This window comes from Cibotium barometz, chromosome 23, assembly GCF_041138505.1.
Source record: "Cibotium barometz isolate CiBa-2024 chromosome 23, ASM4113850v1, whole genome shotgun sequence".
Classification (NCBI taxonomy): domain Eukaryota; kingdom Viridiplantae; phylum Streptophyta; class Polypodiopsida; order Cyatheales; family Cibotiaceae; genus Cibotium; species Cibotium barometz.
The window spans coordinates 8,653,085-8,680,371 of NC_141068.1; the positions used below are offsets into that span (position 1 = coordinate 8,653,085).

At 42.3% G+C, this 27,287-nt stretch overlaps 1 protein-coding gene across 1 annotated transcript; it reads left to right on the forward strand.

Moving 5' to 3' along the window:
* The first annotated feature begins 2,980 nt into the window (after positions 1-2,980).
* LOC147625591 (mitogen-activated protein kinase kinase kinase 20-like) lies at positions 2,981-4,198 on the forward strand. Its single transcript, XM_086817009.1, has one exon. It carries the CDS (start codon positions 2,981-2,983, stop codon positions 4,196-4,198), a length of 1,218 nt encoding a protein of 405 aa, XP_086673135.1.
* Positions 4,199-27,287: the final 23,089 nt, after the last annotated feature.

Below are 27,287 nucleotides of genomic sequence, written 5' to 3' on the forward strand. Positions count from 1 at the left end.
TAGGTCGATTGAAGCCTCCTGAGCAAAAGACTTCAATTGAGCCCTTCGGCTACCAAGGAATTGCTTTGCACAATAAGAAATGCCTTCTGGAAACCAGGAGACACCTTGAATATGGCATTTATGTACAACGCCGTACGATCTAGAGCCCATCTTCTTTTCTGTGATGATGGCCTCTGCAGGCAACCCAATTGTCATGCTGCAGTTAGTATTATGCTTTGTGCGCTGCAAGTGGGTGCCTTTAGAGACCTCACGTGCACCAGATGATAAATCTTCTTGTTCATCAGCAGGCCGGTCCAACTCTTTGCGAGCTCTCTTGCTCAGGATAGCTTGGGTGTCTATGGCCTTTGCACGCTTGGACCTCTCTTTCTCTACCTTCCATTTTGTGTGGAAGTGCTCTAGCTTGGATTCATTTGTTTCCGCTGGTCTGTCGTCACCTAGGTCAACAGCGCATCTAGGCATGTTGCCCACAATGCTAGTGACAAAATGCTTGATGGCTGCTCCATCAGCACCCACATGGATATTTTTCACTGCGCGGACAACCTTCCATTTTGTGTGGAAGTGCTCCAGCTTGGATTCATTTGTTTCCGCTGGTCTGTCGTCACCTAGGTCAACAGCGCATCTAGGCATGTTGCCCACAATGCTAGTAACAAAATGCTTGATGGCTGCTCCATCAGCACCCACATGGATATTTTTCACTGCGCGGACAACCTCACCTAATATTTGCTCAAATCGATTCCTACCAGACACAATACCCTCGATGTGATTAGGTGACAAGCAACTAATGAGGGTAACGAGTTTGATACGAATTGATTTCTTGATTTCAAGAGTAAGTGCAAGCGTCGCCATCAATCTGCACAATATAATTGACAAATAGTTGCAACATTTATAACCACAAAAAATGCTATTTGTAAGCTAACTAAGAGATTTCTACATCCAACACGCTTATGACTCATGTCATGCAAACTAAATAATCACATTCATCGTCAAAAACAAACACAAAACACAAGTTTACGACTTAACTTGACGTCAGCAGACCTAGTCAGTATACCGACCATCTGCAAATATCGCATTAAGATGAAAACTATGGCACAAGTTAAATGCTTTGACACATCGTCAGCAGACCTAGTCAATATACCAACCATCTGCAGATGACTATCAAACCAAATAACAAAAACAAACTTCACCACATAGCTTGGTGTCAGCAGACCTAGTCAGTAAACCGACCATCTGCAGATACCGTACTAAGTAGCAAAGCATCACACATGTCAAATGCTACGAGCGCACATCAGCAGACCTAGCCAGTAAACCGGCCATCTGCAGCGGGCTCTCAAAGCATTTAACAAAAACAAAGCCGCATTGTAACTTGGTAACTGCAAACCTAGTCAGTAAACCGACCATTTGCAGATACCGTGCCACAACGAAAACTTCTACATAAGTTAAATATTAAGAGTGCACATCAGCAAACCTAGCCAATCGCTCGGCCATCTGCAGCGGGCCTCTTAACATTTAACGACACATGCACATGCATCACAAACAACGTTAAACTTAAGCGTATGCAAAAAATTAAATGACACCAACACTTTCAACTTAAAAATTACCTCAAATTGATCACACTAGCACCACTGACACCAAGTACAAGGAAGATTCTGTGAACAGTGACCCCCTGGACCACCCTTTTATACTACAATATAGCCCGCCGGGCCGGGAGGCGGGCCCGGCGGGCTTCTGCGCGCCCGGCGGGCCCGGCGGTCCAGACTTGTAGCCCGGCGGGCCAATTGTGGGTTACCAGGTCATCCCACCCTCTAGGATTTGAGAACTGTGAATTTTGTGAACATTGAGATTTGTGAACAATAGCTGTGATCACAAGAAAAAAGGCTGTGATCACGTGAATATGAAATCCCTGTTTTTTGCTTATGCAGTGGCTTCCTAGTTATGTCTCTCTTCTAGTTGTCTTTTTCTTTCTTCTTCTGCTTTTTGCTTCTTTAGCTTGTCCGGGTCAGGCAATAGCACTTGGTCTACCCTGAGCTTTCTCTCCTGGCCTTTTAGGCGATTTTTTGCCAGTCTTCTTCATCATCTACATCATCTTCGAAGGCGCTGAAGGTCACTCTGGTGGGCTTTGAGGATCCTCTAGCTTCGCAGTGTGGTCGTTCCCCGTGTTGTAGGATTCTCTGGGGACGTGAGATCCACGGACCTGGTAGCTTGTGTGATTGCCATTAGGTGTGCATGCACCACTATTGTTGGTTGTTTTTCCTTGGACCATGTGGCTACGAGGGTCCAGCAGGTTGAGGAGGAGGAGAACAATGATGCTTACAACCTTGCGCAGCTTGAGGAGCATGAGGATGACGATGCTCGAATGAGGAGGAGGACGATGATGCTCACCAGCTTGCCACATGCCTTCATGAATTCGAGAATGCACGCTTGCATAGGCTGGCTGCATGCGGATTGTGAGCTCTGGAACTTGCGAGCAACAACAGGAGGTAGCTCTGAAACATGCGACAGGAGGTGGCTTTGCAACCTGCAATGACTGACGGTGCGTGGACTCGGCACGGCGACACGTGGAAGGTGGAAAGAAACTAAGAGGCTCCAAACGCTGACGATCCATGGCGGGCATTGTGATGAGAGAGAAATGCCAAAGTTTTTGTTATAAAAAAACTAAGGGTTGCAACCTTTCTGTTACTAGATGTATCACTTAAAAGAAAAAGTTACTCAACAAACCATCACAATTGATCTAACGAATTACCATTTTCTACAAACTTTGAGTCCTTATTCACCTTAATTCAACGTTTGCCAAGCTTTAAGGTCTCGTCCAGCCCTTAGTTTTGAAGGGCAATAGATATTTCAGCATTTTTCCCTTACAATGCCTTTGTTTTGACGCGTTGCGTCGGGGCCCTTCCAGGCGAAAAGCAGTATCCACGCGGTGAAAAGCAGCGACGCGGCGGCGCGGGCTTTTTAGCCGCCAGAAACGCAAACATGAATTCATATGACTACGGCTCCTGCCTCTGCCCCCACCACCATGATCCGCCATTGGCTTCGCACCGCCACCCTGTTGGGTTCTGGCGCTTTCGGCCATGTCTCCCTCGCCATCAATCTCGACAACAGCACCCTTTTCGCCGTCAAGTCCACCACGTCCATCATCTCCTCCTCCTCTCTTTCAGCGGCAGCAGCTAACTGCCCCCAGTTTCGGGCCATGGAGAAGGAGCTACAAATCCTGCAGAGCCTCGACTCCCCCACCGTTCTCCGCTGCTTCGGCTCAGACTACTCTACGGAGAAGAACGGGTCCGTCTCCCGCAACCTCTTCCTCGAATACATGGACGGAGGCAGCCTCGCCGACCTCATCAAGAAATCTGGCAACAGATTGGGCGAGCAGCAGGTCCGACACTACACCCGCTGCATCCTGGAAGGGCTGAGCTACTTGCATGACAACGGCGTCGTCCACTGCGACATCAAGGCGGAGAACATCCTGCTGGGGTCGTCGGGAACCGTGAAAATTGGGGATTTCGGGTGTGCGCAGAGGACAGCCGAGGAGGCGCCTGGCGGAGCGGGTACTGCATTGAGAGGAACGCCCATGTGGATGGCCCCTGAGGTTGTGCGACGGGTGGAGCAGGGGCCCGCTTGTGATATTTGGTCCTTAGGGTGCACGGTGGTGCAGATGCTGCAAGGACGGCCTCCGTGGGGCTACCTGACGGACGTAGCAGCAGTGCTTTACAAGGTCGGCTGCAGGAGGGAGGAGCCACCCCTACCAGAGTGTCTCTCTGCAGAGGCCAGGGATTTCTTGCATCAATGTCTGCAAAGGGATCCTGGAGCTCGCTCCACAGCTGCCCAGCTTCTCCAGCACCCCTTTGTTTGCTGCAACCTAAACATTAAGCAGCCTATGGCGGACAAGTGCCATGGTCATGAAGTACGCATACCCAGCTCTCCTAAGAGCGTCCTGGGTTGGGTGCAGGAAGAGGAACACTCTACGACGGAGCATGATTCCGTCCTGGAGCATGAGCCCCTACAGAAGCGCTTGCAGGCTATATTGGTGCAGCGGCGATCAACTCATCCGGCTAGACCTAATTGTTCTGCACCAACATCGAGGCCCGCCCAGGACAATATCAAGCGGAGTATACCAGACGCAGATAGATCGTCCAACATGAGACTACTAGGGCCGGAGGACTCTGTTGTGCCCTCGTCCATGAAGAAAAGAAAGCGTGTGTGAGGCAAAATTAATGGGTGTTCCTCTCTTCTTGTCAAGCTCGGGCTCTCGAACAAGCTTATCCGCACAAATTCATGTGATTAGGTCAAGTAACGTACTCAAGCCGATCCTAACGCATGTGATTAGGTCAACAGACGTACTCAAGCTGATCAGCCCAAATTCATGTGATTAGGTGTGAAAAGGGAAGATCCCGGCCTCTCATGCTGCACATGGAGCGATCGAGACGCGGTTGTCCATCATGGGCGGCAGGAGGGAGGGGGATTATGGATATTGCAGGGGCTGGCAAAAGAATTAACCTCCATGATCATGATCATTTGGAAAATAAGTTCTCCACCGGAAGCCGTAATTCTTCTGCCTTGTAATTGGAATGCCTCAATTAAGGCTCTGTATATTTGTGAATCAATCAGTATGAAGTTCTGGTTGGCTTGTGTACGTCTCTTGCAGCCTTAATCAACCAACTGATTTTATTGAATCTGTTTCGCAAACTTTATAATATGTGTCTTTAATCATGCTTTTACTAGACAACATCAATTTTCATGAAAATCATAATCTGATGGTGGTGGAGCTACCTAGAAGCTTCATCATGTCATGATGATCAGTGTGCCTCAGCCGCACGCGAACTTATTCATAGACATGATCAGTGTGACGTCTGTCCATATAATACTATATACTGCGTGCGAGCCGGCTACGTTCAGAATTATGTAGCTTCAAGCCCTAAAAGTTTTAACAAAGTCGAGGCTAGATAGAATAATTAGTCGAGGTGGTTCATGAACGTCTTTGGTGGTGGATGGAGTGTGGGCATCTCTCTGCTAGGCTGCTGTGAAACACTGGAGCTATCCAGTTCTGACAGCAGAAACAACACTGATGATTTGACTGAACCAAGCCTTGCAGAGATGATCAATTTGAGCACCAACAACGTAGCAGCAGAGCAGCACCTTATCATCATCATCTCTTTGAGATAGCCGGACACCCCACCACCATCCTTCCAGTCCACTTACATAAAAGAAAATTTGAAGGATATTGATGATGGACAAAGAGTAGTCGGAGGTGGTAGTGAGTTCCCCTGCAGCAGCAGGTGGTGAGTGTGGCACCTCTTTTATCTGGTCGCACCTCTTTGGTGGGCTGTGCAGTCCTTGAAATCTTAAGGTAGCAACAACCATAATGTGGCCCAGGGCTTCTCGCAGTGCCAGATAGAGGGGAGCTCTAGTCTCTCTAGTTATTTGGCTTATTACAAGGCGGGACGGCCTCTAGTTTCTCTCTTCTTGGTCTCGGCGCTAGTGATTGTAAATGTTGATCTTGCATTAGTATTCAAAAATGTTAGTGCCATTTTAACTCCAAGTTTTGTAATAATTTTTTTTGTCCATGAAGTACTTTGATGTAATAAGCTTGCATGCATGCTGGGCAATTAACAACGAGTCATTGTGTAACTAGTCCATGTAGTAGTCGGCCTAGTGTGAACACATGGCCTTGCGATATAAGTGACGTCTTATGGCACTTATTGTAGATACTTTTACACATTATGAAAGAAGCTCTTGGCAAACTCGTGTGTGAGAGAGAGAGAGAGAGAAGAAGAAGAAGAAGAAGCTCTTTTAACATCGTAGGAACAATCCCAAAGAGACCAAATATGATCTACCCGACGGGAGTGATATTCCAACACAAGACATGTTGAATAACAACTCCATGAGCTAACCAATCTACCACACATTGGGTGATAGAAAGGTTAGCCCATTCTGTTTAGTTTCCGATGAAGAAGCTCTTTTAACGTCGTAGGAACAATCCCAAGAGACCAAATATGATCTATCCGACGGGAGTGAGATTCGAACACAAGACGTGTTGAATAACAACTCCATGAGCTAACCAATCTACTACACATTGGGTGATAGAAAGGTTAGCCCATTTTGTTTAGTTTACCCACACACCCGATGAAGAAGCTCTTTTAACGTTGTAGGAACAATCCCAAGAGACCAAATATGATCTATCCATCGGGAGTAAGATTCGAACACAAGACGTGTTGAATAACAACTCCATGAGCTAACCAATCTACCACACATTGGGTGATAGAAAGGTTTTACACATTATGAAGGAAGCTCTTCGCAAACTCGTGTGTGTGTGTGTGTGTGTGTGCGTGTGTGTGTGAGAGAGAGAGAGAGAGAGAGAGAGTGCTTGAGAGAGATCTTGTTGTGTATTGTGCCTCTTGATTGCGTACATTTTCTTGTGAGTGAGAGAGAGTTAGATACACGCTCGTTGTAGGCCAAAGGAATGGCGTCATGATGAGATATATGTCGTCTAGTAAACGACAATAAAAATTCCGAGGTCATAGCCACATGCCAGGGGAATGGCCATGATGAGATGTATGTTGATTGTCGTGTTGTATAGATGTGGTAGTGAAGCCTAGTCTTGAGACTCACGCATGTCAGAACATCCTTATAAACACAGTTGTTGCCTAAAGTTCAGTACCACAAAAATTTGTATGAAGCTTTGAGGTCTTCAACAATACCCGAGGGTTTTGAGGTTGTTCTATATCTGCCAATTTTACCACCAAACTAGCTTTGTTGTTTACCCCATTGTTCTCAACAATATTTGTTCATGATGCAGACTGATGCATCGCCATCTAGGGTACCTTTTTATAAACTATGGGCAAGATTGCATTTATGGCAATAGTGTCCTATTTTAGTAACTCGTATTTTGCAAACCTTAATGCTTGGTACGCAGCACTATGGGCTCTCACAGCTTGGCTCGACATGGGTAACCAAGGATAAATGGTAGGTTTTTCCATGATAGTTGCAATCTCATCTTAAACAAGGTTGGAGTGGGAGCTAGGTAAAATCTACTCGATTTCCTTTCATTTCCTATTAGGTAGCTCTTGGAGGGACATTTTCTTGTGTTCATTTGAACATGGTACTACATTGTGGAGTGCATGAATTGGAAAAGAAAGGTTTTATTGTTTGTTGAAAGTTTTTGGTTTTTTGTTTTTTTTGTTGTTTTTGTTGCATCAAGAAAGGTGAGAACCATTAGAAATGGTAGGAAATAAAATTGAGTGCATAGGTGTTACATTAAAAGGTGAGAACCATTAGAAAAAGTTAAAAATTAAGAGTAAATGTGTGTTACGTTGAAAATTGAGTGGGTGGGTGTTGCATTAAAAGGTGAGGATCATTAGAAAACAGTGGAAAAGTTGAGTAACATTAGGAATTTTTTGGACCCAAAGAGGGCCTCTTGGATTAACTTTTGATTAGGAATGGACCAATAGGAAGAGGGTTGGGTGCACATTTTTTACTTCTTTGACCCTAGGGGACCTAGACTTTGGTTTTCTAATGGGACCTAATTACTAATCTTGTTCCCCTACCTCCTGGGCCCAAACTTAGAGATCTCCCCACCTAGAATCGCATAGATTAAAAACCCTAAAAATTGAATATTTTTAATTTTTTCCCAAAAGTGTGTTTTCCCTCTCAAACTTCCTCCCAAGATACTCTAGGTGTGGAAAGCTCATTTTGAACCTCTTTCTTCCTCTTCTAAGCTCTCCATTGCTGCAAAAACTCCATACCTCTAAAGCTCTCCCTCCTTCTCAAGCTCCCTCAGTCTCAACCTCCCTCTCCCTCTTTCTTCCTTTTCTACGCTTTCCATTGCTACAGAAACTCCATCCCTCTCAAGCTCTCCCTCCTTTTCAAGCTCCCTCCCTCTCTCTCTCTCTCTCTCTCTCTCTCTCTCAAGCTCCCTCCCTCTCCATTGGCTGCAAAAACTCTATCCCTCTTTAGTCTACTCTAGGTTCAGGAAGCCTATTCTCAAACTCTAACCCTCTTTTAAGCTTTCCATTGTTGCATTGAAAACTAGGACCTTTCTCTCCTCTCCATTCCTCTGTTGTAAAACAAGCTTTTCTTTTCCCTCCTTCTCTTTTCTTACCACCATGGCCTCTTCCAGTAATGTGAGAAGACCTAGGGAGAAGGTGGAAGAGCTTGTGATACATAACACAAGAGATGAGAATGGAGGTTGGGCTCCAACAAGATTCAAGGTTGGGGCTTGGGTCTACATGCAGCCAAGCTCTAAGGGACCACATCGAGTGCGTCAACTGGGGAATATGCTACATCATTGGAAGGGGTGGCTACAAGACTTCAAGCATACTAAGAAGGAAGGACTGGTTGGCCATAATGCAACATGTGTATACCCTTGGAGACCTGTACATTCAAGGCCAACGACCAAGGTTTCCTTCAAATTGTCAGTGTAATATAAACACAGCATTAACAACATGCTAATATTGGACTTTTTATTTCAAATTTTCTTATGATTCTTCATTTTCTTATGTCTCTATCTGCAGATATTTTTCCCTCTAATTATGTTGAGAAACAACCACTCCAAAGCCTCACTGGAGTTTTCTATGCTATGCATGCATCCATTGGAGAGGCAATGTTTGTATCTCAAAGCCCAAGTAATCTTGCACAGAACAATACCTTTTCTTTTCTCACTCATATTTTGTAGATAAAAAACCAAGTTTATTTGGCAAGCTAGAAGATATCCCCAACCCCTCTCTTAACAATCCCGAATGGCCCAAACCTGATGCTTGGACCATCTTATGCTTAAAGTTTAAGATGCTAAGTGATATCAAGATATCACTCAAGTTTTCAAAGGCATCTAGGTCAGTAAGGCTAAATTGGTTTTGTCCTTTACATGTTTTTGTGCACATGTTCAATTCCATATGCCAATGCACCAAACAAAAACAATGTATATTTGTAAGGAGGTACAGTCTAGGAGAGGGTTGGGATGTTAATGAGGGGTCACATCAAGGTGATGTGTACAAGTGCAATGAGGTAGATTCTACAGTGTTTTTCACGTTCTTGAAGGCACACTCTATTTTGTACATGCGTCTGCACTACCAAAGATGGATGCAAAAGCACGGAACATGGATCCCACTTCAAGCCTTAGAAGAAGAAATTATGCCTATTGAGATAGCTGTGATGATGCAAAATGGATGGATTGATTGAGTGGCAGCAAGCAAGCATTGGAGCCTAGCAGACATGCATCAACACTTTAGCATCATGGGCTTTGACAATGTGGAAGAGTCAAGTTTCAAGTTGATGAGAAGAAAGTTATATCTGATTCCACTACATGTCTAGAATTAACCCTTACACTTTTTGGTTATTGTGCCTCTTTCTATATTTTTACAGATTGGGAAGCGTAAGGAGGGGATAACCATGGTCTCAGAATCATGGAAAATGGGGTACCTTGAATTTTCAGTAGCAAGATGCATAGTCCTACCAACACATAGTAGGACTGTAGAAGAGCTTAAAGATGAACTGGGTATATGGAAAAATAGCCTCTGTTTCTGATGCACGTGAGGGGCAAGAGTTTCACGATCGAGGTGAAGGCAATGATGACGAGCTTTCAAGTCAACAAGGAGATGGAGATCAACATGAAGTAAATGTTACATGAGAGGCAAAAAATGAAGACATTATAACAATTTTAGATTAGATGACATGCTTGTAATTTTGTAGCAAGCTCTTTTTTAACCAATCTTTATTTAATTGAAATCTTAATATTTTGCAAACTGTGATTTTTTGGTCTAACGGTCTAGTGTGAAAAGGCCAAACTTTAAATTCTAACTCCAAAGGTGCCTTCTTTCTCATTTTCATGTGATAGAAACCAAGCACGAGCCTCTTTGCATTCACATGGCTTTGACAACTTCTGTGAGTCCCTCTCCACCCACCACCCCGTGGGTGGGCAAGAGCAAGCTCTTTGTCATGTTCGCTCACGAGGTCGACTTTGAAAAGTCGCTCACCCTTGCGTCATCCCAACATTATGAGACGCAAATTGCATACATGGAGCAATACTTGGCTCCCCACTCCATCTCCTTTCCCCACTCCATCTCCTTTCCCCATTGCCCTAATGATCGATGGGTGCCTGTTGAGTTGCTTAAGTACATTCAACAATATGCCCGCCTCTACATCTAGTGCCTTGAATGCTTCATCGACATCTGCATCCCCGCAGGAGCTTACTGTACCTTCAATAAGCAAGAGGTGAAGAGGTTGGGGAAGGGCAATTTAGGAACTAGGTTCCTCTCGTGGCTCTCCACTTTTGCATTCCTCACAGCGATGAGAATTCGGATGAGGAGGTAGAGATGCCTGCATTGCAATTGGCAGGGTATTTGAGGGATGACAAAAAGGAAGTGAAGGCACTAGATACGTGTGCTGGTGTGGAAGAGTAGCTTGCATTAGAGTACTTTCCAGAGGGTGCACAATCTGTACATGAACCCACTGTAGTAGAAGTGCGGGACCATCTTCCACACACGAGGACAACAAGGTGCTTCCAGAGCTTGAGATCAATCTCTTGAGCACCATTTTGGTGGAAGGTGAAGAATACTTATTTCTTCATCATGACCTTGAAAAGGTAGCTAGCTTGAGAATGGATGAATGCTTGGGCATTATATGCACGCGACGTAAGGTGGACCTTGATACGTACAACCTCGGCACTTTTCATCTTAAATCAAGCACTTTCGAGAAGCCCATAAGTGTTTTGTGCTATTATTGTTGCTGCTGAAAGTGCTAGAAGCACTCCAAAAGCACTTTCGCAGATTTGAGGCTTCTCCAAAACAAGTGTTTTTTGTTGTTGTTAGCAGCTATTGATTGTCTCAAATGCCATTTATTTTGTTTTCCCATATTGTAATGGTTGTTTCATGCTTTAAGCTCTCTCATGACATAAAATTTCTCTTTCATGTAGATGGAGCTATTCAAGAGATTTAAGTCAACCTAAACAATTCTCATAAAAATGTAAAAATATTTCAAAGTTAAGAAAATAGCCCCCTAAAAGTTGATGTTTTGCGTCAAAGTTGATGCAAAACATCAACTTTTCCACACAACTCGATGTTTTGCATCAAAGTTGATGCAAAACATCAACTCTACCACAAAACTTGATGTTTTGCATCAAGTTTCAGATGCTTCGGAGAAGAAAGTTTAAGGATCGGAGGTTGATTTTCACAAACGGCTTGTTTTAGCGATTCCGTGCACGTAGGCATGCTCACACGACCTATTACATAAATTTTGAGTATCAACACAACTATGTTTCGATGCGATATATAGACATCACAAAGCGATTTGCTGCATCAGCACAACTTGATGTTTTGCATCGAAGTTGATGCAAAACATCAACTTTTCCATACAACTTGATGTTTTGCATCAAAGTTGATGCAAAACATCAGCTCTACTACAAAACTTGATGTTTTACATCAAGTTTCAGATGCTCTAAGAAGAAAGTTAGAGGATCGGAGGTCGATTTTTACAAACGGCTAGCTTTAGCGATTCCGTTTTGCAAGGGCATGCTCAAACAACCTATTCCACAAATTTCGAGTACCAACACAACTATGTTTCGATGCGATACACAGAGTCATAAAGCATTTTTTTGCATCAGCAAATCGCTTTGTGACATCTGTATATCGCATCGAAACATAGTCATGTTGGTACTCAAAATTTATGGAATAGGTCGTCTCAGCATGCCTCCGCAAACAGAATCGCTAAAACTAGCTGTTTGTAAAATTCGACCTCTGATCCTCCAACTTTCTTCTCCGGAGCATCTGAAACTTAATGCAAAATATCAAGTTTTATGGAAGAGTTGATGTTTTGCATCAACTTTGATGCAAAACATTGAGTTGTATGAAAAAGTTGATAACTTGATGTTTTGCATCAACTTCAATGCAAAACATCAAGTTGTGTGGAAAAGTTGACGTTTTGCATCAACTCGATGTTTTGCATCGAGTTGAGACTAAAAGTTGATGTTTTGCATCGAGTTGAGGCTAAAAGTTGATGTCTTGCATCGAGTTGATGCAAAACATCAACTTTTCCACACGACTCGATGTAAAACATTAAGTTTTATGAAAAAGTTGACGTTTTACATCGATTTGATGCAAAACATCAACTTTTCCAAAAAACTTGATGTTTTGCATCAAAGTTGATATAAAACATCAAGTTTTGTGGGAAGTTGTGATGTTTTGCATAATGTTGATACAAAACATCAAGTATTGTAAAAAAGTTGATTTTTGTATAGAAAGTTAATGTTTTAAATATAAAGTTAATGTTTTACATCAACTTGATGCTCATTCGGACTTTGCCTTAGAGGAAAAGAAAGCTTGTGGTTTAGGTCACTAAGCCCACTTGAAAAGGCAAGCTACGAGGTCTTGAGACACACTTCCATAGTGCGATTCTTGTCTAGTGAAGCCAGATGGAGCCCTATTGCACATATCTATAACCTCAAGTAGGAGGAGGAGGGCAAAGCATGCAGGATTACATTGCTAGAACCAAGTATTGCCACATGAGATGTAGCTCCATGAAAGACTAGATGATCTATCACTCCTCAATCGATTTACGATCAGTCTCAAGAGCAAGAGGCTTCATGACCATCTCTACAAGTCTAGGCACTACATCAAATTTTCCTAAAAGTTGATGTTTTTTATCAAGTTAATGGAAAACATCAACTCTTAGCTGAGAAGTTCTATGACTCAGCATTAAGTTGGCTACAAATGTTGTAGTTAAAGCATCCTTACTATGTGTAGTAACCAGTAGGATTCGAACCTAAGTCCCTGCCTGATATTTTACAAAAAAGTATTTTGGAAAGTATAAACTTTTGTTTCTTAAAGAGAGCTTTTTCATACTTTCTAAACTCATTTAATAACTAAAATTACCATTTAACTCTTTTTTGTCACGTCAAGGACACATCTTCTTTAAAAATGAGTATGGAATTATTTTTCAAAATTAAACAACTTTTAAATAGTTTATTCATGATATTTTAAAATTCCTATGTACGTAACGAACTCTTTTTAAAAAGGTATATTTTATTATTTAAGAAATTTTGATACTCAAGAGCTTCAAAATGGATTTTAATACTACTCTCATCAAGTACAAAATAGAGTTTTATAATTAAGATACTAATTGTATCAAGATAATGCTTTTGTAATATAATTATACAAATAGTTTTTTATAGTTGCATCCTCAATCATGCTAACATGGTAGATGACCCAAGGAGTCTAAGCTTCAAGTGTACACACAGAAGAAAAAAATTATATTTATGGATAGTGAAGAAGAGGATGCCTCATCTACCTTCTCAAGAAAAGGCACATCAACTAGTGATGGTGTAGCAATGATTATGAGGAACCATACCTATGCCATAAGCTATATGTTTAGAAAATAGATTCTTTTTACAGTTGTATTATTTTTTTAATGGATTGAAGATGGAAATAATAAACATTGTCTCGATTTTGACATGTTTTTTGAAAACTTATTGTTAGATTTTCAATTATAATCTCAAAAAGTAAGCAGAACGAAGTCTTTTTTTCATGTCAATTTTTATAAGAAACGTGTAAAGTGCCCAAAATATTATCGTTTTTTGGCAGTGTTGTGCGCACACAGACTACTTTTTAAAAATAGGTAAAAAAACTAAACTTTTTTTATGGAATCTTTGAAAGATGCAAAATGTTTCTCGTTTTCAAGAAATATTACCTACTTTGTCCGCAAACAGTGTTACAAGTATACGTCAACAATATGCACCAAATGTATTAATATTTAAAATGGCATCACCCACAATATTAACATCATTTGGCATGACACAAAGATAATCCAAGCATCCTGAATCATCTAAGAGGGCAAAATAATACTTTTAAGAGGGCTTAAAATAGATTCTCATAATATTCCCTATTGCTTGAGTTTGCAATGTCTCTCAATTGCAGATTGGTTAAAAAGAATGGAGAATCTCAAGGAATGCACATAAATATTTCTTGAGAACTCATCTCGCATCTTCATGAGCATGACGTTTTAAAGTCAACAAATATTTGCTATATTGATACCAATACGGATCAATGTAATTTGCTGGTCAATGAAAGTATCTAGAATCAAGACTTCTTTCTCCATACACAGAATGCGTGGGTAAGAAAACTAACATCAAATTAATTATGAATCTACCAATGAGAAGGTAATTCTAATCTATAACCAACATCAATAATTTTATAAATCACTTTAAAAGGTCCATAAAATCTTGGGGCAATTTTAATAGGTGGGAATTTCTCAACACTCTTAAATTTGCATTTCTCAATTCTCAAAAGTACATAATCTTTTATTTCAAAAGAGATAGCTTTACGTTTGTTGTTTGCTTTCTTAACATATTGCTCTTAAGCATGTGCAATAGAGTCTTTTACCTCACTCAAAATATGACTAAAATCAATTGTGAATTGATCAATAGCTTTAATTTTGTGGGAAAGTCTTGTAATTGGAATAGGAAAAGCTTTTCCATATATGATCTTGAACGGTGATCGACCAATAGACAAATGAGGAGTATTATTATATGTAGGCTATAGAAGATAAATGTACTTATCCCATGAACTAGGTTGTTACACTACAAGAGCTTGAGGACATACCGACGCCAAAATACCGACGCAAATGTCGAACGTCGGTATGTCCGTCGTCATGTTGGAGGAGACAAGCATGGCGGGGTTTTTTTAAATTTTCATGTCCCGACACCTATACCGACGCCTATACCGACGCTCATTCCGACGCCTATACCGACGCATATTTCGTAGTATATTCCGACGCATATTCCGGAGCATATACCGGCGCTCGTAAGTTTTTCACAGTCGAGAGCCTATTTCCTGGTTTTTTCGCAGAGGAAGCGCAGGTAGGGTCGAATTAAGGTGGAGCCTCTCCCTCTTCTCTTTCTCTCTCTCTCCTCTTTTTTCCTCTCTCCTCTTTTCTCCTTCTTTCTTCTTTTCTCCTCTTCTCCTTCTCCTAACATGTTATTGCAATTGCTTTCAGTTTTTAATTCAAGAATTAGGACGTTTAGGGTTTTGTGTTTTTTTGGCTCTCTATGCATGTTGAGAGCTCTCTATGTATGCATAGATCTCCTAATGCATGCATAGAGATTTTAGGGTTTTGTATTAGTTCTTTTTCTTGTGTTTAATTTACTAATTAGTTTGTTTAATATTTTGTTTTGCAGCTCTTTCACCTCACCAATCTTTCACCAATCCTCTCCTTCAGCTTTGCAAAAAAGAGGTAGATCCTCTTTCGATTTTTCTTGTTTATGCTATTTTCTATGAATTTTTGCATCCCTGTTTTATGGTTTAGGGTTAGTTTTGGGTTCTTGTAAGCTTACACATAGGATTAATTTAATATCTATGCATAAAACCTATAATAAGCTTCATAGAGCGTGTGCATAAGGCTTATGCATAGAGCGTAATTGCATAGAGCGTAATTGCATAGAGCGTAATTGCATAGAGCGTGTGCATAAGGCTTATGTGAAAGGGATTAAGGGTTAGCATAGTGCATAAGGCATATAGCATAGAGCTTATGCATAAGTCTTGCATAGAGCGTATGCATAAGACTTATGCATAGAGCGTATGCATAAGACTTATGCATATGGCTTATGCATATGGCTTATGCATAGAGCTTATGGATAAGGCTTATGCATAGAGCGTGTTCATAAGGCTTATGCATAGAGCGTATGCATAAGTCTTGCATAGAGCGTATGCATAAGACTTATGCATAGAGCGTATGCATAAGACTTATGCATATGGCTTATGCATAGAGCTTATGCATAAGGCTTATGCATAGAGCGTGTTCATAAGGCTTATGCATAGAGCGTAATTGCATAGAGCGTAATTGCATAGAGCATGTGCATAAGGCTTATGTGAAAGGGATTGTTGATATGCAATTGCAAATGCTTTGATTGTGGTTAACAAATGCTTATGCAAATGCCATGGTGAGGGCATTGTGAATTGTTGGTTTGTGTTGGAGCTTTTGGATGATGGATTGAGGCATGAGTCCATGCTTTATTGATGAGTTCTAAATTGTAAAAGGGCATGAGTCATGCTCAATACTTGTAAGCCAACAAACTTGTTCTATCATTTGATATTATCCACATCATTTTGTACCTACACTCACCATTGCAACCACTTCAAGTTTCTATAGAATCTAGCAATGTGTGAGGGTACCTTGGCATTGGTTGGAGAGGCCAAGGGGAGAATGGCTTGAACTCTTTGTGCCGTGATTGCTTGGTAAAGCGGTACGAAGGGGGATTAGGTACACCGATGTGAAGAAATGGCCTCAACCTTCACCTTGGAGGAAAACTCGGTGAAGGGGTGAGAAGAGCTTGGCCGGGAGATCGGCAAGCTTCAACGCGCGTCCTCAACAATCCTCACCATCGACTTTGTGGATGCATTTGGGCAATGGGCCCCTTTTCCATCATATTGTGTGGATATTGCAAATGCATATGATCTTTCATGACAATGTGGGATACAAAGAGTATTGCGTACAAGTTTTAAGAAGTTTAGGGTTTAGGATGAGATTTGGTTCCAATTACAAAGGAGACTCTGGCGGAATTTACAAAACCGTAATTCAGTCCTAGGGTTTTTGGGATTAGGTCCGAGCTTATGGCTTATGCATAAGACTTGTGCATAGAGCGTGTGCATATGGCTTATGCATAAGACTTATGCATAGAGCGTGTGCATAAGGCTTATGCATATGGCTTATGCATAGCATAGAGCTTATGCATAAGACTTATGCATAAGGCTTATGCATAGAGCTTATGCATAAGTCTTGCAGCCTTATTATGCAAGCTTATACTTATAATATGCATTTAGATTATTGCATAAGGCCTTTATAAACAGCTATTTATGAATAGAGATAGCTTCTCTCTCCATCCTTGTTCAAATTCTATTTAATTTTGTATGGAGAGGAGATAAGCTGATTTGTGTTTAATGAGCTGCATGTACATGTTATCCTGCTAGATGGAGCCTCTCAATCTTGAAGAGAGAATATGCAAACGAGCACGGTTGTTTTTGTGCTCTATTGTAGACAGAATGGTGCTGTCTGTTGCTGTTGTTGATCCTGCTCATTGCAGGCAGCTAGGCAACAGCCAGGCAGCACTATTCTGCCCAAAAAAAAATTTCTGCTACAGCGTCGGTATATGCCCCGGTACAGACGTCGCTATATTCATTGGTATTTTCGCCAGTATTAAGGTCGGTAAAGACGCTGGTATAGACGCCGGTATAGAGACCGGTATACAGGTCGGTATAGATGCCGGGTGTATTGCCCGACGGTTATACCGACGCTGTGTTTCCGGCGCATATACCGGCGCTTATACCGATGACGTGGCTTTTTTACACCCCGTTAAATAGCGCCGGTACCAGCCCCGGTATTAGGCTAACATGTAGTAGTGTTAGGCAACATATGCTCTAAGCAAAATAATTATTTAACCATTCAACTTAAGATATAGCTATAAATTCAACATAAACCAAGCTTTAAAAATTAACACATGAAAATACTTAGCTCTTATACGGCACAAACATAGGGTTTTTTTACCCACGAGATTTATGGGGGTGAAAGTGATGGAGCCCCCTACTTTTAGTATGCCCCCAATTGCTGAAGGCCATCCCCTACGTTTTCAACCCCATACTTGTATTAATGGATGGAGACAAGCCTAGTAGTCCCCAGGAGACCAAATGTGCACACTACTCTCTTCCCATTGGTCCATTGCTAATGAGGATCATTAGCAAAGGGCCCAAAAGATGTCCAAAGACTTTCTAATGAGCTAGCTCCAAAAGCATGTTAAGTTTTAATTTATTTCCTGGAACGTACTTACGTACACTCCACATGCATACATGATGTACATATATACCCACCTCCGTATGTACATATATATATACATATATCCATACTCATACATATTATAAAAGTTTTATAGTATAATGTTTTTTAAATAGAGAGCAAGTCTCAGACTAAGCCATCAAGATGAGACTATTTTCATCCCCATTATTTGTAAGAATTATGGCGCATGCACCCTACATGTATGTATATGTGTATGTATGTATATATGGACATACATATATACCCGCTTACATATGTACACATATACGTACATATAAAATGCAAATGTTACATACGTGTACATACTTACGTACACTCCACATGCATACATACATACACACTCACACACACACACACACATATATATATTCAAATATGCACGCATGCATACACCCCACATGCATATATATGTGTATGTATGTATGTACATACACATATATGTATGTATGTACATACATATATACCCACCTACGTATGTACATATATACATGCTCATACATATTATAAAGGTTGTATAGTATAATGTTTTTTAAATAGAGAGCAAGTCTTAGACTAAGCCATTAAGATGAGACTGTTTTTATCCCCATTATCCACAAGAATTATGGTGCATACGCCCCACATGCATATATATGTGTATGTATGTATGTCCATACATATATACCTACCTACATATGTACATATAAAATCCAAATGTTACATACATGTGTACGTACTTACGTACACTCCACACACACACACACACACACACATTCAAACATGCATGCATGCATACACCCAACATGCATATATATGTGTGTGTATGTCGACCCCTTTTGCATGTTCTCCACTGCTGGGGCCAACTGATTTACAGCTTTGAACAGAGGCTGGACAGAGGATAAAAACAGAGAGGAAGAGCTGGTCATGGGCATCTAGACAATTTTTCTTCTGACCGGGGACTTGCAGGCTTGTGTACAACTGGTGAGGGTTGGTTGACTACTGAAAACAGCCTTTGAGGGCTGGTCGACTTGCTCTATGAGCCAGACAGGAAGAAGACGATTATGTTGAGTTGTCCCAAGCTGATGTGGAAGTGCTATGGACTGTCCATAGTTGTCCTGCATGTGCTTGATGCCGAGAATGCTCACTTGTGCTGAGAATTAGCAGCAAATTTAGTTTATGTTATGTTTTCTTGTTTTCATATTATATTGAAAGAAACAAGTGCAACCAGTGGTGAACTAGGCACCTACAAAGTTGTATTGGAAGCAGACTCCTTTTTGGTAATTTAACCATAAAGGGGGGGGGGGTGGGAGGGGGGGTCAACCCATCTTCTGGCCCCTAGTGTGGTGTACTATGTAGATTTGTCATCTTGATTTATCTGGCATGCTTATGTGTGTTTTCAGATTTCATGATTGATAAGATTTTTCATTAGGAACTCAATGGAGTCTTCTTGGGCCCTTTTATTTGGCAGTTTAAGGGAGTCAAACCTTTTCTCTTAAGAAGAAACGTTTTCTAATTTGAAGCTTCAAAACGGATACTTTATTCGAATTTGAATTTTGGGGGGAAAATGGAATTTAAAATCTAGCGGATAAAACCATATCATGTAACATATCTATGGAAAGCTCTTGATGCTTAGATCACGGATCTGTAATCTCCGCTCAAATCGGAGCTTGTATGTAGAAGTTATGGAGGTCCGAAAATTGTAAAATTGCCCCCTCCCCTTTTTGGGGGAAAAAGTGCACCCTTTGACCACTCTTACACCTCTCTTACAAACCATTGGTTTTTGCTTACATGGCGGGCTCCTATTTGTCAAAAAGTTAAATGTTTCCATAACCTCATGGCAAATTAAAGGGCCCAAAAAGACTCCATTGAGTTCCTAATGCGTGTACAGTTGCCCTTCCATTTACACTCAACGCCCTTCATGAAGCTTTCTCTTTCATGTCCACCTCCTCACGCCTCCCTCAACCACCTTCTTGCGGACTGCTTCCCCGTCAACCATCCTGTGGTCCGATTTTCTGACCCACCACCGTGTTTGCCTCCCCATCTTTCTACTCGCCCTCTTGGCAACCATCCTTCCATCCTGTCAGATGCCTACAAGCTACAAGCGGACACCACCCTCAACACTTTACTGACCTTCCACACTTCACATTTCGTCTGCTTGCCCATGCGCCCACTCTATCTTGATACTCGCCTCCCACCTCCAATCTTTATACTTTCATACCTGCCTCCTTGCAATTTCCATACTGGCCTCCCTCCCAACTTCATCCTCACCTTCTTTTGACTCCCCCCTCAACTCTTCATACTCGCCTCCTTGCAATTTCCATACCGACCTCCCTCCCAACTTGTCACGGTCTTAAAAGTCTCAACACTTTTAAGACTTCTCTTTTCAATACGAAGCAAAACATATTAATCTTCTTGAAAAATCATGTGCTTCCTTTTCTTATTAGCTTGTTTAGAGTATTTCTCTTGTGCATTAGAAATAGCTTTACGAACATAATCATGAATGAAAGTGAAATCAATGATCATGAATGGAAGTGCATTAGAAATAGCTTTACGAACATGATCATGAATGGAAGTGAAATCAATGGTGAATTGATTTACAGCTTCAATAGTGTGACAAACAAGTGATAGGAGTAGGTAAAAGTTTTCCATACACAATTCCAAAAGGTGATTTTCCAGTGGATAAATGCGGTGTGTTGTTATATGCAAATTGTAAAATATGGATATACTTATCCCATTATTTAGGTTGTGAGGCATAGTAGTTAGGGGGTTGTTTGAAACGAGTTTCCTAAAAGTTTCAAACAGGTTTCGTAAAATCAATCCAAATTTCCTGTAATGTTCCTACCTACAGGTTTTTGCATGTACAAAATTTCAAATACATACTGTATAAAATATGTAAAAATAACACTAAATGCATAGAATACATGGAAACATCAATTTGAAGTCTACAGTCTTTAAATCACAAATAACAAAAACCATATAATCATCCATCATCAATGTCAAATGATCATGATTCATAGACCATGGTCCATGATCCAATCATCCATCATTTCATGCCACAAAAAAAAAACATACATGACACTACATAAAAAACTTTATCAAAAGAGTTGCACACATTTCGACGTTAGATTTGGGGCAAAAAAAAATTGCTTAAAAAAAATGTGTTTCCTACAAGGAAACGTTTCAAAAATGTCTCAAAGTTTCTTTCCTTGTAGGAAACGCGTTTCCTAACTACTATGGTTTGAAGCATGGCACTTGGGTGATTCCGAATATTCCATGTGTAGGACATATGAAATTAGGGATAGTTGAAACTAAGTGTTGGATTTATTACTTATGTGTTGTCGTGGACTTGTAGCATGTGTTGTTAACTTGTAGTGTGTTTGAATGGACAACCTTGTAGGTTAGTGAGATTGACGAGCCTTTTGCTCGTCGTAAGCCGAAAATGGCTGGGACGTGATGGCGGCAATATGGTGCGAGCTATTACCGGGATGGTTCTCATTTTGATATTTTTACCGTAGTGTCTACCATGAGATTTTGTATTATAATTGGTCGCCCCATTTTGATGTATTCGGGTGTGGACCTATTGAGCCGTCCACTTTTGTTATATTGGACGTGGACTTATTTATTTGCACGTGAATTAGCCCTTGGGGTTCTTTTTGTAATTATCCTTTAGTAGTTAGATAGGAACACTTTACCTAAGCTTGTGTTAAAAGCAACCCCTATTTTTTTAAAAGGCAAGCCCATGCAAAAGCGTGCATCTATTTTTGGCTTATGGGCTATTTTTATTAATAAAGCATAAATACTCAAGAAGTGGAAGAAAGCCGACACTTCTTGAGGGGGGATAGATTGCACCCAATGATTCTCTCTTGTGTTTTTATGCTATGTTATGCTTTTATGATTATTTATTAATTTTTCGATTATGATAATTTGATTGAAGTGATGAATCATTTGGTATTTGGTTGGACGGTGTGTCTCTCCATGATCCTAGTGGTTTCACAACTTCATCCTCGCCTTCCTCCTGAAATAAAAAAAGACAAAAGAAAATCTTGATGCTTGCCTTCTAACTAATTTTCATGCTCGTCATCCTCCTCTTCATAGTCACCTCCTCTCCACCAAGTAGCTTCATACTCCCTCATCTCCATAAGTGCCACCTTGTCCTACTTGCCCTCTCTTTACAAACTTAATACTCGCCTCCTATTGGCATATATGCTATGAGTTATGCCACATATGCTATGAGTAGTGCCACATGTGAACATGGACTAACGAAGGGCACTTTTCTCCCTTTGGGTTTTTCCCCTTGGATATTAGGTGTGAAAGGACACCACACTTATTTTATTGTATTATGATATTATGGAGTCAACTCCCTTGCTCCACACATCTTTGTATCTCATCTACTTTGAGTAGCAATCACCGTCTCTCTCTCTCTTTGAGAGCTTACTGTTGTGTACCATCTTTGTGTGTGTGTGTCTTTGTTTCTCTGAAACCCTAACCCCCAACAGTGGTATCAGAGCTGGGTTGCTTCCCTCTTGCAGTACAGTTTTTGGCGCCCAACTTCGAACGAGGTTCGTGCATTTTTCTGTTGCCTGTACAGTCCGTCCGACAGTCATGCCTTCTATCCATCGCTTGCAAAATTTCGGTGTCCGTCCACGTTTCCGACCTTTCTCCTTGTCGCCGCCCTCTTTAGCCACCAAGCTGAGCGGCGATAGTGGAGAGGGCTCCACGACCACCCCGCCTAGGAGCAACGCTCGCACGAGAGCGAGCGACCCGACGGCGCTCAAACCCACTTGGGGCTTATGTGGCACTTGACGGACGATTCCGTCCAATCGTCGTCCCGTGAAGCTTCCGTCCGCCGACTTCGTCCACTTCAGCCAAAGGCTGATTCGGGACAACCTTCACAAAAGGCTAAAAATGATGCAGGCAAGCCCAAAAAGAAGGGAAAATGTCACTACTACAAGAAGCCAGGTCATTACTTGAAAGAGTGCAGAACGAGGCTTGCATAGGAGAAGAAAAAGGAAAGCGGCATGGCTGTAGATTCTTCTTCATCACCTGCAGGGAAAGATGATGCATCAGTAAATCTTGTGCAGGATGAGTGGACTTTCATCACTTGCAGTTATGATGCATCTTTGGGAAATATGTCTCTCAATGTCAATGAAACACACAACACATAGTATTTCGACAGTGGTGCTTCTAAATACATCACCTCTCGGAGGGATTTGTTTAAGAAGCTTATGGCTGCCCCAGAAGGCAAGCGGGTAACATGTGCAAACAATTCTTCGTAATATCCAGTTCAGGGTGTTGGTGAGGTGATCATCACAACAGTAGATGGTGCATAGACTTATGTCTTTCAAATGTATTGTATGTGCCATGAATCTTTTGCTAAAAGAGGATATGCAGTGAACTTTGAGGAAGAGAGATGCACAGTGAAAGACCGTGAAGGTGGCTATCCATTGGTCACTTTCGGCACATTGTACCATGGGTTATATCAGCTTGACATGTTTGACAGGAGAGAGCATGATGCTCACGTGGTTACCACTCTTACGCCTGCCATGCACGAGGTAGAATTGTGGCATGCCAAGTTTGGGCATGTTAATTATGGCAATTTGATGCTATTGCAAAGGCATAATATGGTACAGGATATGCCTCATGTAGAGTTGCCACCAAAACATGTATGTGAAGGGTGCATATTGGGTAAGATGCACAGAAATGCATTCCCAAAAGATGGATCAACAAGGGCTGTCCAGAAATTACAGCTTGTGCACAGTTATGTCTGTGGTCCTATGCGGTCACCATCTTTTGGAAAGCATCTATACTTTGTAACCTTTATCGATGACTACTCCAAATTTGCATGGGTGTATCCCTTGAAGGCTAAATTTGATGTATTTGCATGTTTTCAGCATTTTGTGGCTCAAGATGAAAATCAAACAGGTTGTAAAATGCAGATCCTCCGTATAGATCAAGGGGCGGAATACATGTCCATTGCTTTCAAAGCATTTATGGCAGAAAAAGGCATAAAGCATCAATGCACGATGCCATATTCTCCTCAGCAAAATGGTGTTACTGAGAGAAAGAACAAGTCTTTGATGGAAATGGCTAGATGCATGGTTAAAGGCAAAGGATTGCCTCACAAATTCTGGATGGAGGCAATAATGTGTGCTACACGTGTTGAATAGATGCCCTACCAAAGCATTGAAAACCATCACACCATATGAGGCATGGCACGAAAGGAAACCTAAAGTTGATCACTTTAAAGTTTTTGGATGTATAGCATATGCACATGTACCCCAGTAGTTGAGAGGTAAGCTTGATGACAAAGCTGCTAAGTGCATATTTGTGGGTTATAGCAGTGGTAGTAAAGGCTACCGTCTCTTTAATCCTTCCACACAAAGGATTTTGGACAGCAAAGATATTGTATTGCCGAAAATTCAGACCAACCATTGGCTGAATTTTTTGGACAGTCACCCTCGGGCCCACATAACATTTTTGAAGGACTTGTCCCGTTGGGAATTGATGGCTAAACAGATCAGCCATCTACTTTGCCCAATGGACAGCGTTTGGGTGCTCAAAATCAGCCCATGAATGAGTTCATTACACCTCAAAATGTGGAGGAAGTAGTGGAGCAAGAGCGAACAGCAACGGAGGAGGCTAGAGTTGTGCCTCGTTGGGTGCTCCGTACTTTACAGGAGAGCAAACTTTCAGCTCCACTTAGTAGCAGGACACGGGCTGGTTCACCAAATGCAAGAGAACACGCAGATGTTGCTTGCATGAGTACACTTTGTGATGCAGATAAGCCAGATTCATTTGAAGAGGCTCATGAGGATGAGCATTGAATGCAAGCCATGCAAAATGAGATGGATTCTATCCATAAAAACATCACTTGGGATTTCGTAGACTTGCCTGCTGGCGAGAAGCCCATTGGCACAAAGTGGGTTTAGAAGTTAAAAAGAAAGTCTAATGGTACCATTGATAGGTACAAGGCCAAGCTAGTGGCCAAAGAATATGCCCAGGAAAAAGGCATTGATTATGATGAGACTTTTGCACCCACTTCTCATATGGCCACAGTTTTGTCCTATGTAGAGCAGTAAGATAATCTGATCTCACCTGCATGAATTCTCTCTCTGACATAGTGATAATGAATCTCTATGTGCTTAGTGCGTGCATGAAACACTGGGTTTTGTGCCACAGCTATAGCACTCTGACTGTCAGTGAGTATGGTGGTGGGTGTCGCTAACACTCACGAAGATTAGTCATCAATCTCCTCAGCCATACACAATCTACTGTGGCTGTAAAGGCTACCTTGTACTCAGCCTCACAAGTAGATGTGGCAACAATGGGCTGCTTTTTGCTCAGCCATGATATGCATGAATGCCCAAAAGAAACAATTCCCTCTGGTGGACTACTGTGTATCATAGTCACCAGCCTAGTCTGAATCACTGTAAGCATGTAACTGCAAATTGCCCCCCCTGGGATATACCAACGCAAGATCCAGGGAGCCGTGAAGATAGCGGAAGATCCGCTTCACTGCTTGCCAATGCTTTGTACTTGGGTTGTGCATAAATTTGCTACAGTGGGAAACCCCAAACTGAATATCTGGGCATGTGTTGCATAAATATATCAGACAACCTACTGCTTGACTGTAAACACTCATATCAAAAGACTCTCCAACATCATACATGCTCAATTTCAGTCCTCGCTCCATCGAAGTAGAGATGGACTTACAATCTTGAAACCCGAATTTGTGCAACAGCTTTTGAATACTTCGATTAGTGTACATAAATTCCAACATCTGTCTGCACAAATTGTATGCCCAAATAATAATGCAACAATCCCAAATCTGTCATCTCAAATGACGATTGCAATTCAGCTTTAAATGCTGAAATTTTATCCATGTCATTCCCAATTAGCAACATGTTATCCACATAAAGAATGAGCATAATCAAAGTACCATGATCCTCTTTCACATACAGGGTGCTCTAAGTTGGGCTATTGCAAAATCCTTGCGTAGTCAAATAAGTATGGATCTTCTCATACCAAGCTTGAGGAGCTTGTTTGAGACCATAAAGTGCTTTTCGAAGCTTGCATACTTTGTTTTCACGACCATGCAACACAAAACCAATGGGCTGATTTATATACACTTTTTCCTGCAAATTCCCATTAAGAAAAGCTGATTTTATGTCCAATTGATGCACTTTCCATCCATGATGGACAACCAATGTAACAAGCCTCTGGATCCGCCGCACCCGCCTCGCTGTGTACTGAAAAAAGGGGGTGCCTGGGCTGGTAGGGGCCGAGTAGGGATCTCGCCAAAGCCACTCGCCTGGATCCCACTGAAGGCGAATAAGGGGCCTGCTGTCCCAAGCCCATAATCTCCAAGAATAGTCCTCCCCTATCGAGGCCGGTGAGGGGTCTACATGCCACTGTCTCTGATGAAAGCCGACCACCCGCACCCTCTGAAAGATACAACCCTGGAACTCATCCAAAACTAGTCGGGTCCTCTGAAGCTGGCCTCCCTCTCCCACCTCGAAGGTGAGTGGGGCGACTCTCTCTGCTGAGCCGCAGACCGCTAGAAGGATCTCATGCCGAGTAAAGACGCCCATCCACTGTGGAGGTGGAGGGTCCTGTACTGGAGTCCGCCACTCCCGGGGGATGGCCGCCTCAATGTCCTGCCTCATCAACTCTCTGCCCCTCATCCCGCTGAGTCTCCTCTCCTGAGCCTCTAGAGGCAGCTGCTGAAAACATATCCAGTCGTCTAGGGACTAGGCTGGGCCAGAGCTCAAAGGGCCCCACGACACGTGAGATCGCGATCCAACCATATGACCACTGGGAAGTCGGATCAAGGGGTTCCAGATCAATGGCTGCCTCAGGCGCTCCTCATCGGTGCCCGGGGGAGTCTGGAAGAGTGACGGCCTCAGATGCTCCCAGGCCCTCAGAAGGCTAGCTGCAAAACGCTCCTCGAAGCCAAGGCCCACTCCTCTGGATCGCTGCTCTGTAAAGATCCACCTGATACTGGGGATCCAGGGGCCGCTAAGAGAAGGAGTGCGGCTGAGAATCCTGGCAACAAGAAACTCCTTCCACGGCTTAGCGCCTGGTAGGAGGCCACGAACCACCAACTTGCCAAGCAAAGCTCGGCTCTGACAAATAGGATCAACTATGCCCAGGCCGCCTCTCTCCCTCGGCTGGGTGATCACAGCCCATGCCACCTTGGCCCTGGCGGGCCGCTCGTCGCCACCGGACCAAAGAAAGTTCCTGATGAGCCTCTGCACCTGGCCAATACACGCCCGCGACGAGAAGGCCCAGCAAGAAGTGATGTACCACATGGTAGCAAGCAGGACCTAGTTGGCCACAACCACTCGGCCAGCCAGGGATAAACAAGCGGTACTCCAATACAGAAGGTTCTTCCGAATGCTCAGAAGAAGGGGCGCTATCTGCTACTCCGGAGATATGTCAATGCCCACATAGCATCCCAAATAGCGCACTGTAGTGCCGGGGGGCAGCCACTGAAACCCATCAACTGG

Bases quoted from the DNA above. Each gene is read 5' to 3' on its own strand.
- LOC147625591 (XM_086817009.1), top strand. From the start codon at position 2,981: ATGACTACGGCTCCTGCCTCTGCCCCCACCACCATGATCCGCCATTGG.